General features: G+C 34.3%; 1 protein-coding gene across 3 annotated transcripts in view; it reads right to left on the bottom strand.

Moving 5' to 3' along the window:
- Nucleotides 1-14795, bottom strand: part of Dzip3 (DAZ interacting zinc finger protein 3) — a 69745-nt gene that overhangs the window by 20308 nt on the left and 34642 nt on the right. Inside the window, exons 13-19 of one of the 3 annotated variants that reach the window (XM_005074776.4) lie at nucleotides 9187-9263; nucleotides 7091-7708; nucleotides 5677-5709; nucleotides 4546-4715; nucleotides 3754-3798; nucleotides 1069-1094; nucleotides 202-367 (exon numbers count right to left, since the gene is read on the bottom strand). In XM_005074776.4, coding sequence (XP_005074833.1) covers nucleotides 202-367; nucleotides 1069-1094; nucleotides 3754-3798; nucleotides 4546-4715; nucleotides 5677-5709; nucleotides 7091-7708; nucleotides 9187-9263 — 1135 coding nt within the window. The remainder of the gene's footprint in view (nucleotides 1-201; nucleotides 368-1068; nucleotides 1095-3753; nucleotides 3799-4545; nucleotides 4716-5676; nucleotides 5710-7090; nucleotides 7709-9186; nucleotides 9264-14795) is intronic. The other 2 variants (XM_013116893.3, XM_013116894.3) reach the window with 2 other exon arrangements.

Here is a 14795-nt window from a genome sequence, read left to right as displayed (position 1 = left end):
TGATTTGAAGGTTCATATGAAGTTTGTAGTGTCAATTTTCTTTTATAATCCACTTTGTATTGCAATACCCCCTTTTCTTGTTTTTGCTGCTTTTCTGCTGGGCTTTTAAAAAAGGCTACTGCTTAAAGAGTCTAGAGAAAACAAAATGAACAATTCTTTCTAGAAGGAAGAAGGCAGGGCTGAGCCCTCTCCACTGCTCACCTGCTCTATCATGTCCAGAATATGGAGTTCATCCAGGCTACAGAACTTGTCCTCAGGTGCAGAATCTTCTTGCGCATCACTTGCATCAGTTTTTACATATGTGCTGAGAGTGTGCACATCTACTTGTTCTGTTTCCAGCTGGTCATCCTTTTCTACCATATATGAGCTATAGTGGGGACATAGTCAATGCGACCATTCACAATGGTACAGAGCTTCCCTAATAGGCTATTGCCTCTCAAATTAGTATTATACTGCCTTGTGAGATACTCTGCATTACAAGGGTTCATGGTCAAAGTCTGGACAGTGCTCACACTGTTCTTTTCTCTTGAACACTAACAATGGACGCTAACATATATGAAGTAGGACTTGCTCACAGTACCTATTTAATTGCTCACAGCAATGTTTTCAAGAATTATGAGACTACAGGATTTATTTTTCAAATTACAGCTATTACCATTAGTTACTTCAGAAATAGTATTTTGAGACATGGTTTGCAAGCATTTCCACATCTTCAATATTATAGTATCATCACAATTTATACATTTTCCCCAACCAAAGTAAGTATGTACATGTCCACTTGGGACATATGATCTATCCATTGAAGTTTTTTAAACCATTTAGTAATCATTCAAGTCAGTGTTTGTATGAAGGAGTTAGTGTGTTAGATGACTACTGAGTAGCCTTACAGAAAGAAAATGGAGATTTTATTTTTCCAAACTTAATTAATAATCTAACCGGTAGTAAACTAGCAATTTATTAAGACAAAAAAACTATTTTTTCTTAGAAGTTTTCAAAAAGATATCTTGTGTATTACTGACAAAGCATTACTTAAGAATATTAAGAAATAATTAAAATGTAAATACTTACCCTTGTTCTTCTTCTGAGTCCTTATCCTGAAAAGACAGCATCACAAGAATTAGTAATCTGTATCAACTAACTTAGCTCAACACAGAGATAAGATTGCATTTAGGTGTATTGCTCTCAAATTTTTCACAACTAAAAAATTACATTTTGTATAATGATACTGTATATATTTACGTATCATCAGTTAATTATAAAACAGAAATGTGAATTCTATGAAATATATAATGACTCCTTTTGTGATGCAACATGGTTTTTAAAATTCCTACTTATCCTATTTCCCTTTTAAAATAGTGTTTGCATCTTACTAAATTTATTTTAGGATCTTGAAAATCACCAACTGAGATAACAGAGGTGAAAACTGAACATGAGTTGGTATCTATTAAGAAACCTTGGAACAGAGTGTCTGGAATATCCATGATTTCTACACAACTAAATAGATTTATGAAAACCTACATGGAATAAAAATAAGTCAGACTGACATTTGGAGAATATTATACATAAATCACACTTAATATATATTAACACAACTTAAATTAGGAAGATTAATTAGGAGTATTGATTTCTACTATCTATGATTCTGAGTTTCCTCTACAGGTACAATACTGTTTTCTCACTTTTTTCATGCAATTTCTTTTTACAATTTAGAAAAATATCACTTCTACCTTGGTTCTAATGTACCTGAGTACTTGAATTGAATACCTGAAATAAAAAGACCTTAAGTTGTTCATACTGAATACATCTAATACAGTTGATTATTTCCCAAAGTTCACTTTAGCTCTTCCCATGCAAACATCCTGTCAATCCACTTTAGCCCCTTAGTATGAATCTCTACAATTCTCTCCTTTATAGTGACCACCCAATTTAAAGGGCTGGATTCATTGCCTGTCAATTTTCTTTCTTCTGGTTTCATCATAAGAAAAAATAAACCAATAAATACAAAAACAAAAAACCCTTCTAGTCTTTTGCTTACTCTAACTCTGGTGGGAGACATGCAAAATTAGATTGTTTTCCTTTCAGATAACTCCTGATAGGCATTTTTAGGTTTACTGTTAAACTGTTAGGTCTACATATTATAAAACTAAGCAACAAAGAAAGGAGGTTACAATTTCTCAGAGACCTTGTCATTACTTTGTATAACAAGCAAACTTCTGTATGCTAACCATTTTCATGGGAAATCCTTGTTAGATAATGAGGCTGACAGCTATTCAGGGCCTCCTGTATATACTACAAAAGTACATATACTGTTGCATCTATAGCAACAGTGATAGTGTAGCATAAATATAAAGTAACTATAAGCCTAATTTATTTTTAGCATTTGTAAATTACTTAATACAAAGATTAAAATATAGCATAAATTTGACTTGTAATGCCAAAGTTTTATCTTAATAAAACTAACATTTTCAAAAGTATCTCAATTTCTTTAATAAAACTAAATTGCAAAAACCCCGAATGTTAAAGAAGCAGTCATTAGATACATGCTAGCATATGGGGTATGACCTTTAGATTTAGTATTGTCTTGGAAAATATGTATCACTAATGAATGTTGAGGTACCTTATTAAAATTACTCATGTTTTTTATTTAATTTTTATAACAGTAATTGGGTAAATGTTATAATGATTGTAATATGACAGTGCCACTGATATTTACTCAGCATATTAAGATGTTATTTTATTTTTAATCTTAGTATTTTACAAATTAAGCTGCATTAAGTTTCATTAGTCATTAAAATGTCTACATACATCTCAGTGACTAATAACATATAAGTAGGTTGTAGTTATAAGAAACTATAGTCAGTTTATGATACACAGAAATATCAAGATTTGAGTATGTTCCTGATGAGAAGAACTAGGATTTATCTTTTAACCACAAAGTTTACATGGCATAAATATTAGCAATATGGCCCATTGAAAAAAATTTCTATTTTCCTTATAATTCTCTAAGGATCAGAGATATTTTAATGACATCTATGATCCACACAGTGACTTTTCTTTATGGCAGCTGACAAATGTCTGAGGAATGGGTGTTGTTAGATTTCTTTACGTTTCGAGAAACCACTTTGGAGTACAGTAGCATTGTGACAAAAAAGAAACTGCTATTAAAATAAGAAAGTATTTGTTGTGGCGTATTTGTAAACTGTGTGAAATGTATTGCTGTGATTGGTGTAATAAAAAGCTGAATGACCAATAAGTAGGCAGGAGATATAGGTAGGATTTCTGGGTAGAGAAAGGAAGAGGAGAATGAATCTAGGCACGTGAAAGACGCCATGGAGACATGGAACGAGTCAGACACACAGAATGGAAAAGAGGTAAAGGCCACATGAAAGAATGTAGATTAATAAAAATATGAGTTTATTCAAGCCATAAGCCTAAGGTAAGGCCAAGCTTTTACAATTAAATAATAAGTCTCCATGTTATTATTTGTGAGCTGTTGGCCCAAAGAAAAATCCGACTGCAGACATTTTTAAAAATGATACTATAATGCAGAAATTAATGAAGTTATCAAGTGAACAATTCAATTGTTTACTATATAAATACAGATGTATATAAATGTATGTTCAACAAGGTTTTGAATAACTTGCATTGTATGTCCAATCGGGCGAATTTAAGTCTAACTGTGAATTCATGTATTAAGCTTCAGGTATTCACAATCAGACATCCCTCTGTTACAATGCCAATGCAGCGTCTTACCTTTTTATTCTTAGTTTTTTTCTTTTTCTTTGTTTTACTTTTAACCTAATAGATAAGAAATAAACCATTTATTTAATGTTATTCAAGCTGTACAATGGATATTATCTGTTTCTTCAAACTACTGGTCTTTGTCTTATAATACTTATTTTTCTAGAATTTTATGGATTTTTATAGATCATATTTTTCTACATTTTTATGGAAACAAGTATTATTTTTAATTTAGTTTCAATCTTCTACTCTTGAAAAAGAACATAGAAAAGAACACATGCCAAACAAAACAACAAAACAACAACAACAACAAAAAAAAACAAGTGAGAAAGGAACTTTTCAAACAACATTATATTCATTTCCATAAAAGTTTTAGCCAAAGAATAAATTAATATCTATATAGTATCTATCTGCTAAGTCACTCATATTTCATTTAGATGATTTAATCTCTACTTCTGTGTTAAAGATACTAAAATATCTCAATTTTCTTATTTTTCTTCTATCTTATCTACTCTTATTACATCTTCACCTTTTCTCTCCCAAATGTACTTTCAATGGTCGGGAATTAAAAAAAAACAAAACAAAAACACAAACAAAACAAAAAAGTACTCCATAGCTAACATAGTGCTTGACTTTTGGCAAAATAATGACTAAAGGAGAAGCTATGGTAGGAAGTAATGGGAAAAGAGTCATCCCAACTCAAGACTTTGTGTGAACACTATTGTCTCCATTGCTCTGAATGTAGCACATGCAACAGCTGAAGATGGAGAATAAGTTCTTTAAATTAAATATCAAGAATTATACCTCTTGAAGATCTTTAACAGATTCTGTGGAAGATTCACTAGGTATTGAGGCTACATCTTTATTTATTTCTGCTAACTGCATTTCAGTGTTTGACTTCACATTTATACTGTATTCCATCAGAGGTGGACTCAATTCTTCTTCATCATTCTGCAACTCTTCTATATCAATACCTAAATAATAAAGAGAAAGATGTAAAATCTAGTGGCAAAGTTTTGAAAATTTTAGCCTTTTGTTATAAAAGTATTTGCTAGGCCAGCAAGATAGCGCAGTGGGTAAAGGCTCTTGCCATCATGTCCCCGAATCCTAGAACCTTCATGGTAGTTGCAAAGAACCAGTCCAGCAAGCTGTCCTTTCACTTCAACATCTGTATCATATAAGCATATACATACTTAATTACTATATGAAAATTGCAATGCCTAGTTACCCACAAATCAAAGGATACATATAAGCCTGGAACCAATCAGTATAAAACAAAACAATATGATTGATATTTAAGTGAACTCCAAAGTTTAGGTACTTTAAAATATAAGTACATGTTAAATACTAAGGTTAGTAAATTCTGCCAGTGACCTTATTAAAATGCAATTAATATTATTTTATAGAATATAAATATCAAACATAAAGCAAGAAAAAACTAGATCATTTTCCCTTTCCTTTTTCATAAAATGCAACTGCACAATATTATATGACTACTTTTTTGATTCCTTGCTCTTTCTCATTGTCCCAAAGATTCAGCCATAAAACTTCCTCAGAGATGGCCCAACTTTAACCTCAAGCTAACATATTGTATTGCTTTCTAAAGAATAACTAATAATAATTAAGACAATATGGCTACATAAAGCAGCACAGTTAAACAAGCAGAAGAAGCAGACAGGCATTTCTGCCATCTTAAGCCCTCAGTATCTGGAGCATTATCCTTGGGTAAGAACTGTGACAAGCACTAAAGTGAAGTCTGAGCAAGGCAGAGACTAGGGTCAGCTGACCAACAATAAGTTGATCATATAATTTTCTAAGCTTTTCGGCAATGTACAGTTCAGAATACAGTTTATCTAAACATGTCAATAACATATATATGCCTTAGGGATTCTGAGTGAAAAAGTCACTATGCATTTTGGGTTTAAATATACTTACGCTGAGTGCCCGTTATTGACTGTAGAGCAATTCCTATGGCAAACAGAGAAAATAATAATTAGGAGTGCAATTGCAAGTACAACCAATGAGTATCTGATCAGGATTAAGAAAGGCCAGAAATCCTTTATAGAACATGAATCTATCCCATAATTTCCTGGAAAAGAAGCACCACCGCTCACTAGCAGTTTAGACTAGGTACAATCTGATTATCATATAATAGTTATAAATCCATGGTTTAAGAAACAAAAGTAAAACAAACTAAAATGACAGTTCATAATAGTTAAGACCTCGAGCATCAACAAACTATTTTTTAATTGAAATACAATTACATCGTTTTCCCCTTTCCTAACACAAGTCTCCCACTCTTTTTCTTTAGTTGTTATTGTTACTTATGCATACATACAAATACAACCTGCTCAATCCATTTAGTTGTTACTGGTATATTATTTCAGAGCTGGCCACTTGGTACTGGATAACCAATTGGGGCACTTGTTTCTGAGGAAAACTATTTCTCCCACTTTAGTTGCACATAGTTCTTTGTCTGGAGGTAGGCACCTCTAGAGATTTTTCCTTTCCATATTAGCATATCTATTGGAGTTGTTTTCTCAGTTCTTGATTAAGCAGCTACACTGCTAAGGTGTCACAGTTGGCATTCCCGTCATTTCTAGGAAGCACAATCTCATAGCAGTGTTCCTGGTCCCCTGGCTCTTACAATCTTTCCATACCCTCTTCTGGAATGTTCCCTGAGACTTAGGTGCAGGAGCTGTGTTATAGATTTACCAGTTGTAGGTGCACACCTATGATCATTTTAACAAGGATTTTAAACTGAGCAGCAATTCTTACTTATTATTAGTCTATGAAGGAACATTCATGAAATGCACAGCATGTTTCTACTTAAGGTTTGAGTCTTTCAAGGCATACAATTTACCCTGAACATGACTCCACTTTCTGTCCTTGTCTATTAGTGTACTGAGCACCTATGATATGTAACAAGTTGTATCAGACCCTAGAGATTAAATAGCAAAGGTTAAAAAGAAAAACAAATCTTCATGTAGACATAGTGGAGATAGTAGATATTGTTGGACCTGTAAATGAAAAATGATACTTTAATAATTAAGGACAAAAAAGTTATTGTGAAAGCCTATATTAAAGGTATTTGACAATAAGCTCTTTAAGTGAAAATTGTTGGAAATGCTCCGGACTTAGTGTTCAGAGCCCTTTCCTCAAATTTGTGTGTGTGTAAACATATGTAATTTTAAGGCCTCTAAATTATAACATCAAGAGTTCTTGTCTAGTTGTCTTCTCATACTGAATAAAAGGCTCTAAAAATGCTATATAGGAAAACAAAGTATCCCTAAACACAGAACAGACACTCAAAATTGGTTTGCTGGCTAATTAAGTAATTATTTAGTACCTTGTTGATAGCAGGACAACATCCTCTGGATGATTTCTGGTACTGGTATGCCTAGATAAATGGACAGCTGATGATAATCAAGGGAGATATTCTCAATGGGATTCTCCTTGACTTTGTCGATATCCTCTTGATTCATTCCAAGGCGCAGAAGAATATCAGAAACTTTTTTCCAAATTGAATTGAACTGTAACTCAGTGAGACCATTCATCAGAATCTCACTGAGGAGGATATCTCTGTACTTGCAGAGCCTCAGAATGTCTGCAGACTTAGAGAGATCAGAAGACGGTGGTTCCATATCCCAGCCTTTTCTGGGTGCAGGGAATACATTCAGATGTTTAATGAGCGCTAATAGGAGGCATAAGTCAAACTGTTTGGACTGTGGTAGCTCCTTGTTTGGGGGATAAAGCAGATGCCATGATCCACCCAAAGGGTGATTGGTCCAAAGATGATTGTAGTAGGGTTCCAGCACATTCTTGTGTATAAGCAGTTCTTTTTTCAAAAGAGTGGGTGGCATAGCCTCATCAAATATTTGTCGGACAATGTCAGTACCAGAAATAATAATTATATGAAGCAGATGATAGAAATAATTATAATCAAGTTTGAAGATAGGCATTTCATCTGAAAATGAATTTGGAGAAGTCAAAATCCACATTAATGTTCTTTTTTCTATGTGGTCTCTCACATTGCACCCTAAGTTCTTGTAGGTCAGGAACTATTTCAAGAAATGAAGTACAGAAGAATTTTATTTACCACAGTGTTCAATATGCATGATGTTCTCTGTTTAGTTATCAAAGCCTCTAGACAAAAGCAACATGCTTCTAGGTAGAAGAAATTGAAGATTCTTCTAACCCAGAAGGCTTTCATTCAACCATCTGTGATTTTTACATGAAGTCAGTAGTATCCAGTAGAAATTTCCATCATGGTCTGCCACGCACTAAGTAGTCTGAGTGACCAACAGCTGAGTCTTGCAGGATGTTAGTGCAAATTTAACTATGTATGGCTACTGTGTATCATATTAGATTGTTCAGATATATTAACTAGTCAACATACTTATCTAATGCATTGCTACTCAAAGTACAGTCAATAGACCAGAAGTATTACCACCTACCTGAAACTTATGAGACATGCAGAAACTTGGGTACCACCACAAACCTACCTATTGAATAGACACCTGAAGTTTTGTTAGTTTGTTTTTGGGGGTTTGTTTGTTTAATTTTTAATCATCAGATGACAGGATTTAAAAAGGATTTATATAATAAACTTAATAACTACATTGCTATTTCAACAATGAAATGGATTGAGGAACCAAACTATGCTACTTGACACTTTTCAGTTTAACTGGACTTCAAGAGGTAAGTAGGCTGAGGTAAGTTTGTAAGTAGTGGGAATTTAGTCTTTGATAATATTTGGCTTTTGTAAGAATAGTAAACTGAGTGTTTATCATAAAATATAGCTTTACTTTTTTATCCTTCATGGTTTTGTGTCTTGAGATTTTTAATGAATAACTTTGTACACTTGATATGCACTGTGAAAACAAACACAATTTAAGAGAAATGTCTCAGAAGGCCTTGTCTACACTGTCAAATATGGAAAAAGCTAGCATTAGGAACATCTAGCCTCCCTAGAAAGAAGGGCTGACTCCAACTCTTCTTCCATGGATGACTCAGCGATCTATATGGTCTCCAAGTGCTGAACAGACTATTTCTAGTACACTCCTGGTGAGCCGGCATGTGAATTAAGACTACCTGACACCAAGCTCCTTCTCTTTTGGATTCCTTACAAGCTTGCTCTTTTAAGAGAGAATGCAACAAGAGGGAAGGGGTTAAGTGAAAAGTCTCCTGAGGTAAATCCTACCGTATACTCACAAGTATGTTCCAGAATTAACATGTCTTACCACAGAATGCCAAGGTAATAGGAGAGCCTTACACCTGCAGATTTTATAGTCATACAGCAAACACTATTTGGTGGAATAAACCTAATGCTTGTAAATAGCAATAATAAATAATTGCACAACTGCAAATAGAATGATACTTTACAGACACAGTTAAGAAAAAGTGAAAATACTTTTCAGTAGGAGTCATATAAAAAAGTAATACCTTTTGTGTTTAATTTTAAATCGAATTCTGATCTTATATCACTGTCAGTTAATTCCAGAGACATCAATTTCTTGTAACTGCAAATAGGAAAAAAAAAAGTCTTAGTGAAAAAGTAACAAAGTAAGACCAAATTTTTGGTATAGTCAGCATTGAGTGCTTTCTTAACCTAGAAATAATTTGTAAATGAAGGGAAAGACAATTTGAATAAGAAATAAAAGCTACCAACAATGACAAGTCTATACTGTAATTTTTGCTGTAATTAAGTACAGAGTATTTATTCAAACATAATTCTGTGATACAAAAACTATATGGTATCTGAAAAGGGGGAAATAAAAGGATTAGTAGCTCCAGCTCTCCTACATCCAGTTTAAACACAAAAAGCAGAAAATAGGAACTCTTTCATATCCTATCATGATCAGAGAGGTTAAAAAATAATTAAAGGTATTACAACTTACTCAATTTCTAGAGATGTTTAAAAATACTCATAATAATATTAACATAAATAATTAGAAAGAATTGAAGGAAAGCAAGAAAATTGTGCATTTAGCATCTAATAAAACAGCTTAAAAATAAACAAATAAGGATAAAGCACAGACAGCAGATAACTTTTTGCAAAGTAATCATGCAAGTAGTCAAGACACAAAACACTGAAACCAAATGCAAACTGGTGGGGCCCAAATTTCCAGATAGTGCCTGAGAAAGCTGGAACAAACAAAAACAGCTATGTGAGGGTGGATGTCCTTCTGTATATATGTTTCTCTTATTGGTTGGTGAATAAAACAGTGGCCAATAGAGGCAGGAAGATAGGCGGGACTAGGAGACGAGGAGAATTCTGGGAAAAGTAGGCAAAAAGGTGCGGAAAAGGGATGCCATGTGACTGACAAAGGAGAAACAGGTTCTTCGGTAAGCCAAGACCACGTGGAAATATTTATATTAATAGAAATGGGTTAATAATTAAGAGAGAGCTAGCCAATAAGAAGCCTTAGCCATTGACCAGCAGTTTAGTAATTAATATAGCATCCATGTGTTTATTTGGCTCAAAGCCTGTGGGACCTGGAAGGATAAAAAACTCCAGCAATAGAGCAGCAGAGCACTTGAGCAGCTGACACACAAGTAGAAACAGCAAGCTAAGTAAAAAGCACCTGTCACAGTGCAGGCACCAAACTTCCTGAGTTGGGGACATTAAATGTAGCTCTCAGTTAAATGGAGGCTTGGCTCTCATTGACTTGAGGATGGGCGAAGCCAACTGCCAGAGCCACAGTTTAAGAATGGGATCATGAAGTCAGAGAACACTACAGGTGCATAATAAAACAGGTCCAGACTGAAACAAAACTAAACAAAAAACCTTTAAGTAGGTTATAGTGTGTGTAGGTACTTAAGAAAGAAAATGAGTATAGACAGTCATTGGAAAAATAAATAATTTTAAAAAAATTAAGTAAACTCTTTAGAGAAAGTATAAAGTAATATAAAAAGAGCAAGCTACAGAAAGAAGGGAAAAACACAGAGTTTGAATCCTGTGTGGTTCTTTGCTGAATGAATTTTTTGAAACCTAATGAGTGAATGGCAGCTGCTGAGAGACATAGGATTGTAAAGGGAACTGTTGAATTAAACCAGCATAGCTACTTTAGGAATGTCTTAACTTTAAAATGGAATTCAGAAATATATTGTGGTAAGAGGTTATGCTTTTATTTCTATAGGAAATGAAAGGCTATGGATTCCTTCAAAATCAATAGAGATCAGATGTGATTGGGGGCTACTCCCTAAAAATCTTGGCTACAGACATAAAGAAATTAATCAAGAAAGAATACAAGACAAGTGACATATATAGTGATCCATTGACATGGGAAACAGTTCTATGACTGGATGACACATGATAAATCTTGTTGATTACAGAGTCTTCATGACTTACTATTATGGCATGGATAGTGGTTTAGTTATACAGTCCAAATAAACTTATAACGTGACAGACATCTTTTACCTGCTCAAAGAACAAACAAACAAACAAAAAATCTTTGGCTGGCTAACACAGTCCATATTTGTGTTAATGTTATCTCGAAAAGTTTGTGTATTTTGAGAAACAAAACAAACACACAAACAAACTGACCAGAAACCAATGAAAATGGGTAGTCCAGGTGATCTTAGTACCTCTGTTGCAGTTTCCTCAGAGTTCTAAATTTAGAATAACTTCAAGGCTGCTAGCTGAGATGGTCCAGCCTCACAGATTATTCTAGTCAGAACTTTAGATAAGCCATGCACTTTCTCGTAACACAGAGACTGGACAAGTATTATAGCTAGTTTTCTTAAGACTTGACCATTATCTTAATTTTCTCAGGATTCCCTGGGAATACCATGGCCTGCAGACAAAAGGAAGCAGTTTACAGAACACAATACCCACATTCCCAAGAGGTGGGGCGGGTGTTTTTTCATCATTTGTTGGGTAATTGATGTTTTTCATCACTTAGTGGGAATATAAGAATATAGGATAAAAAGACAGCGTTCATCTCAAATATTTTACATTGGTATGGATTTTTGTATACTGATACAAATTTAAGGTTATTTTTGTTATACTGTATGTCTCTACTCTCATTTAAAGTATTGTACCTAATCAGATCATTTGAAAATGTAAAGACTAGTCTTTGAAAATTACTATTACAATCTACTCAGGATAACTAAGAAATGTAGGTTAGTAGTTAGTCATCTATTAACAATCAACTTGTAGTCGTGTTAGGCATGTTTTCAAGTTTCAACATATATATTTTAGACAGACAGGTAATCTTCAAATGCTTCAGTGACCTACAGAATATGGCATTTAAGATGTTAAATAATATAAGGCTTTTCATGACACTGAGACACATCTGCTATTGGCAGAACCAATCTGCTTCATAAACGGATGATGAGCGTTGAAGAAACTCCACATGGAGTTTGCTTTCATTGTGGCAAAGCTGGCCATTTGTGCAAGAAACTGTTCCTGTCCCAACTTCTGACAAACTGGATAGTTAGGACACAAAGGAAAAAAAAAAAAAGAAAAACTGCTAAGACTTTGCCAAGACAAAGTAGGACAGTCCTTCAAAATTCCTGCTTCATAGATATTCTAGGCCTGCAGGCTAAAGACAGGTACCTCAAAGTTGCAGAGGAACCTTGGGTGACTGTCTAGGAAGTCACATATCTTTGTCATTTCTAGTTTTGTAAATTGTTTGCTCTTCCATTTCTAGTTTTACAAGTTGTTTGCTCTGCACATCCTACCTGAAGACAAGATAGTTATAGTTTTCCTTGTTACCAAATTCAGAAAACTTAAATAAGAGAGGTAGCATTTGTAAGATTGAGAAATATAAAAGCGTAAATAGTTTATCTAAGAAAATGTTTTGAGGTCTAAAAAGATAATTTTGGATTAGTAATGCAAATTAGGATAGAAAGTAAATTAGGTACAAAACTTTAGATTCATCAAGATAGGATACACAATGGAGAATTTTCTCTGAATTTGCCAAATGCAAATGAACTAGATATTCTAAATGTACTTCTTGATAATTTTTCTTACTGTACATAGTGTTACTATATAAAAGCTAAATAATTTATTTTTATTTTAAAAAATGGGGGGAAATGTTATAGAATATTGTTTAACTATACAAAGATACATTGCAGTTGTTCAACTATTTAAAGATGTGTTGCATTTGATTATATTGCAGAAAATTTGTTGAACTACATAAAGATGTGTTGCATTTGTTTAATTATGTAAAGATGCATTGCTGTTTTATCTTGCCTGCATAAGGCACTTGATTTGTCTAATAAAAAACTGAATAGCCAATAGCGAAAGAGGAGGTATAGGCAGGACTTCCAGGCAGGGAAAGTATTAGGAGGAATTTAGGCTGGAGGAAGGAAGAAAAAGAAATGCCAGGGAGATGCCAGGGGCCAGACAGACAGACAAGGAGGAAGCAGTAAAGTAGGACATACAGAATGAAAGAAAGGCAAAAAGTCCCAAGGCAAAACATAGATGAACAGAAACAGGTTAAACTAAGTTAAAAAGAGCTACTGAGATAAACCAAAGCTAAGGCCAAACATTAATAATCAACAATAAGTCTTGGTGTGTTTATTTGGGAACTGGTTAGAAGCCCAAAGAAAATTCCAATGACAGTAAACTATCTAATGTACAGAATACTACTGTCTTAGTTAGGGTTTCTATTGCTGTTAAGAGACACTGTGACGATGACAACTCTTTTTGTTGTTATTGGTTTTATTAACATAATTTCTTTATTGATTTTTGGGGGAATTTCATATCATGAATCCTAATTGTGTTCACATCCCAGTCTCCCCATATCCTCTCCCCATTGCAACACCCCCCCAAAAAATTATAAAATCAAAACAAGCAAGTAAACAAACAAAGAAAAACAAGAACAAACAAAACCAAACCCTCTTTGCTTTTCCATCTTTCCTGCCTCTCTCACACCTCATCATTTGTCCTGGTGGCATTGGTGGTGGTGAGTCACACAGTATACCCTTCTGTGCTTTACTTGCAAATGTTTATTGAACTGAATCATGGGTCTGGTTCAAGGTCTCTAGTTTTTGGTACCATCATCACTGGACCCTCTCTGAAACTCTTCTGGGATAGCCCATTGTCACCCCAAGTCATTCAAAGGTCAATGATTTCTACTGATATGGAAACTACCATCCAGAAACAACTTCAGTTTACAACTAGTCACATTAACTGCCTATCAAAACAAAAGTAAATTACACTTTGGAGAATAATAGAATCCAGAATCTTATGTTTCAAACAATGTTTTGTGTGCTGAGAGCAAACCAGTAAGAAAGACAATATTCTTACCCTTACAGAAGTGACTGCCAAAAGCTTATCTTCTGATAAGCAAACAAGTATAATAAACATCAGCAAATGTTTTGAGACGCATAGAAGGAATTCCACTCTCATTAAATAGGCAAAACCAAAGAAATACATTGTTTAATGCAAAGTCTTCAGGTGAAATAATAAAACTGTTTTACCTCCAAGAAAAATTCTGGAGATTATTTAAGATTATATATATGCTCAGGAAACTAAAAGAAGCTCATTTATATAGTCAAAGAAGAATGATGGGAGATGATGTAGTGAGTTCAGTAGCATCCAAAGTGACTACAGAAACATACTAAGTGGGCTGGCATTCATCATAAAAGTAATATGACACCTCTAAAATATTGTGTCAAATACAAAAGTCATATATTTGAATTCTTTAAAGGTCCTAGTGACAGCTTAAATACACAACAGACTTTAGGAAAAAGCAAGATTAAGGAAGCGGGATTGAAATCCGGATCCAGGCGCCCCGGAAAAGCGGCTTCTCTTGGCCCGACCAGGCACACGTGGACTCTCCTTTCGCTAAGTTCCTCACCACTTCGCTCGGCAAGGCACGATTCCTGCCGCCAGGAACCAGCACCTACTACCTGCCGGTAAGGTTAGGCAGTATTCCAAGATTTCTCTTGCGGCCACGTGCTGTTTTACTGGCGGCCTGCTGACTCCGGCCACGTGCTCTTTCGCTGGCAGCCTGTTGATTTCGGCCTGAATTACTCCATTGGTAACAAACGTAACTGCTTTATACAATGTCAACAGCTAACACTATGATGCAGGATGT

The sequence above is a fragment of the Mesocricetus auratus genome, unplaced genomic scaffold, assembly GCF_017639785.1.
Source record: "Mesocricetus auratus isolate SY011 unplaced genomic scaffold, BCM_Maur_2.0 Super-Scaffold_100008, whole genome shotgun sequence".
NCBI classification, from domain to species: Eukaryota; Metazoa; Chordata; class Mammalia; order Rodentia; family Cricetidae; genus Mesocricetus; species Mesocricetus auratus.
Note: the sequence above shows the minus strand (reverse complement) of the source record. Positions and strands in the feature narration are given on the sequence as shown.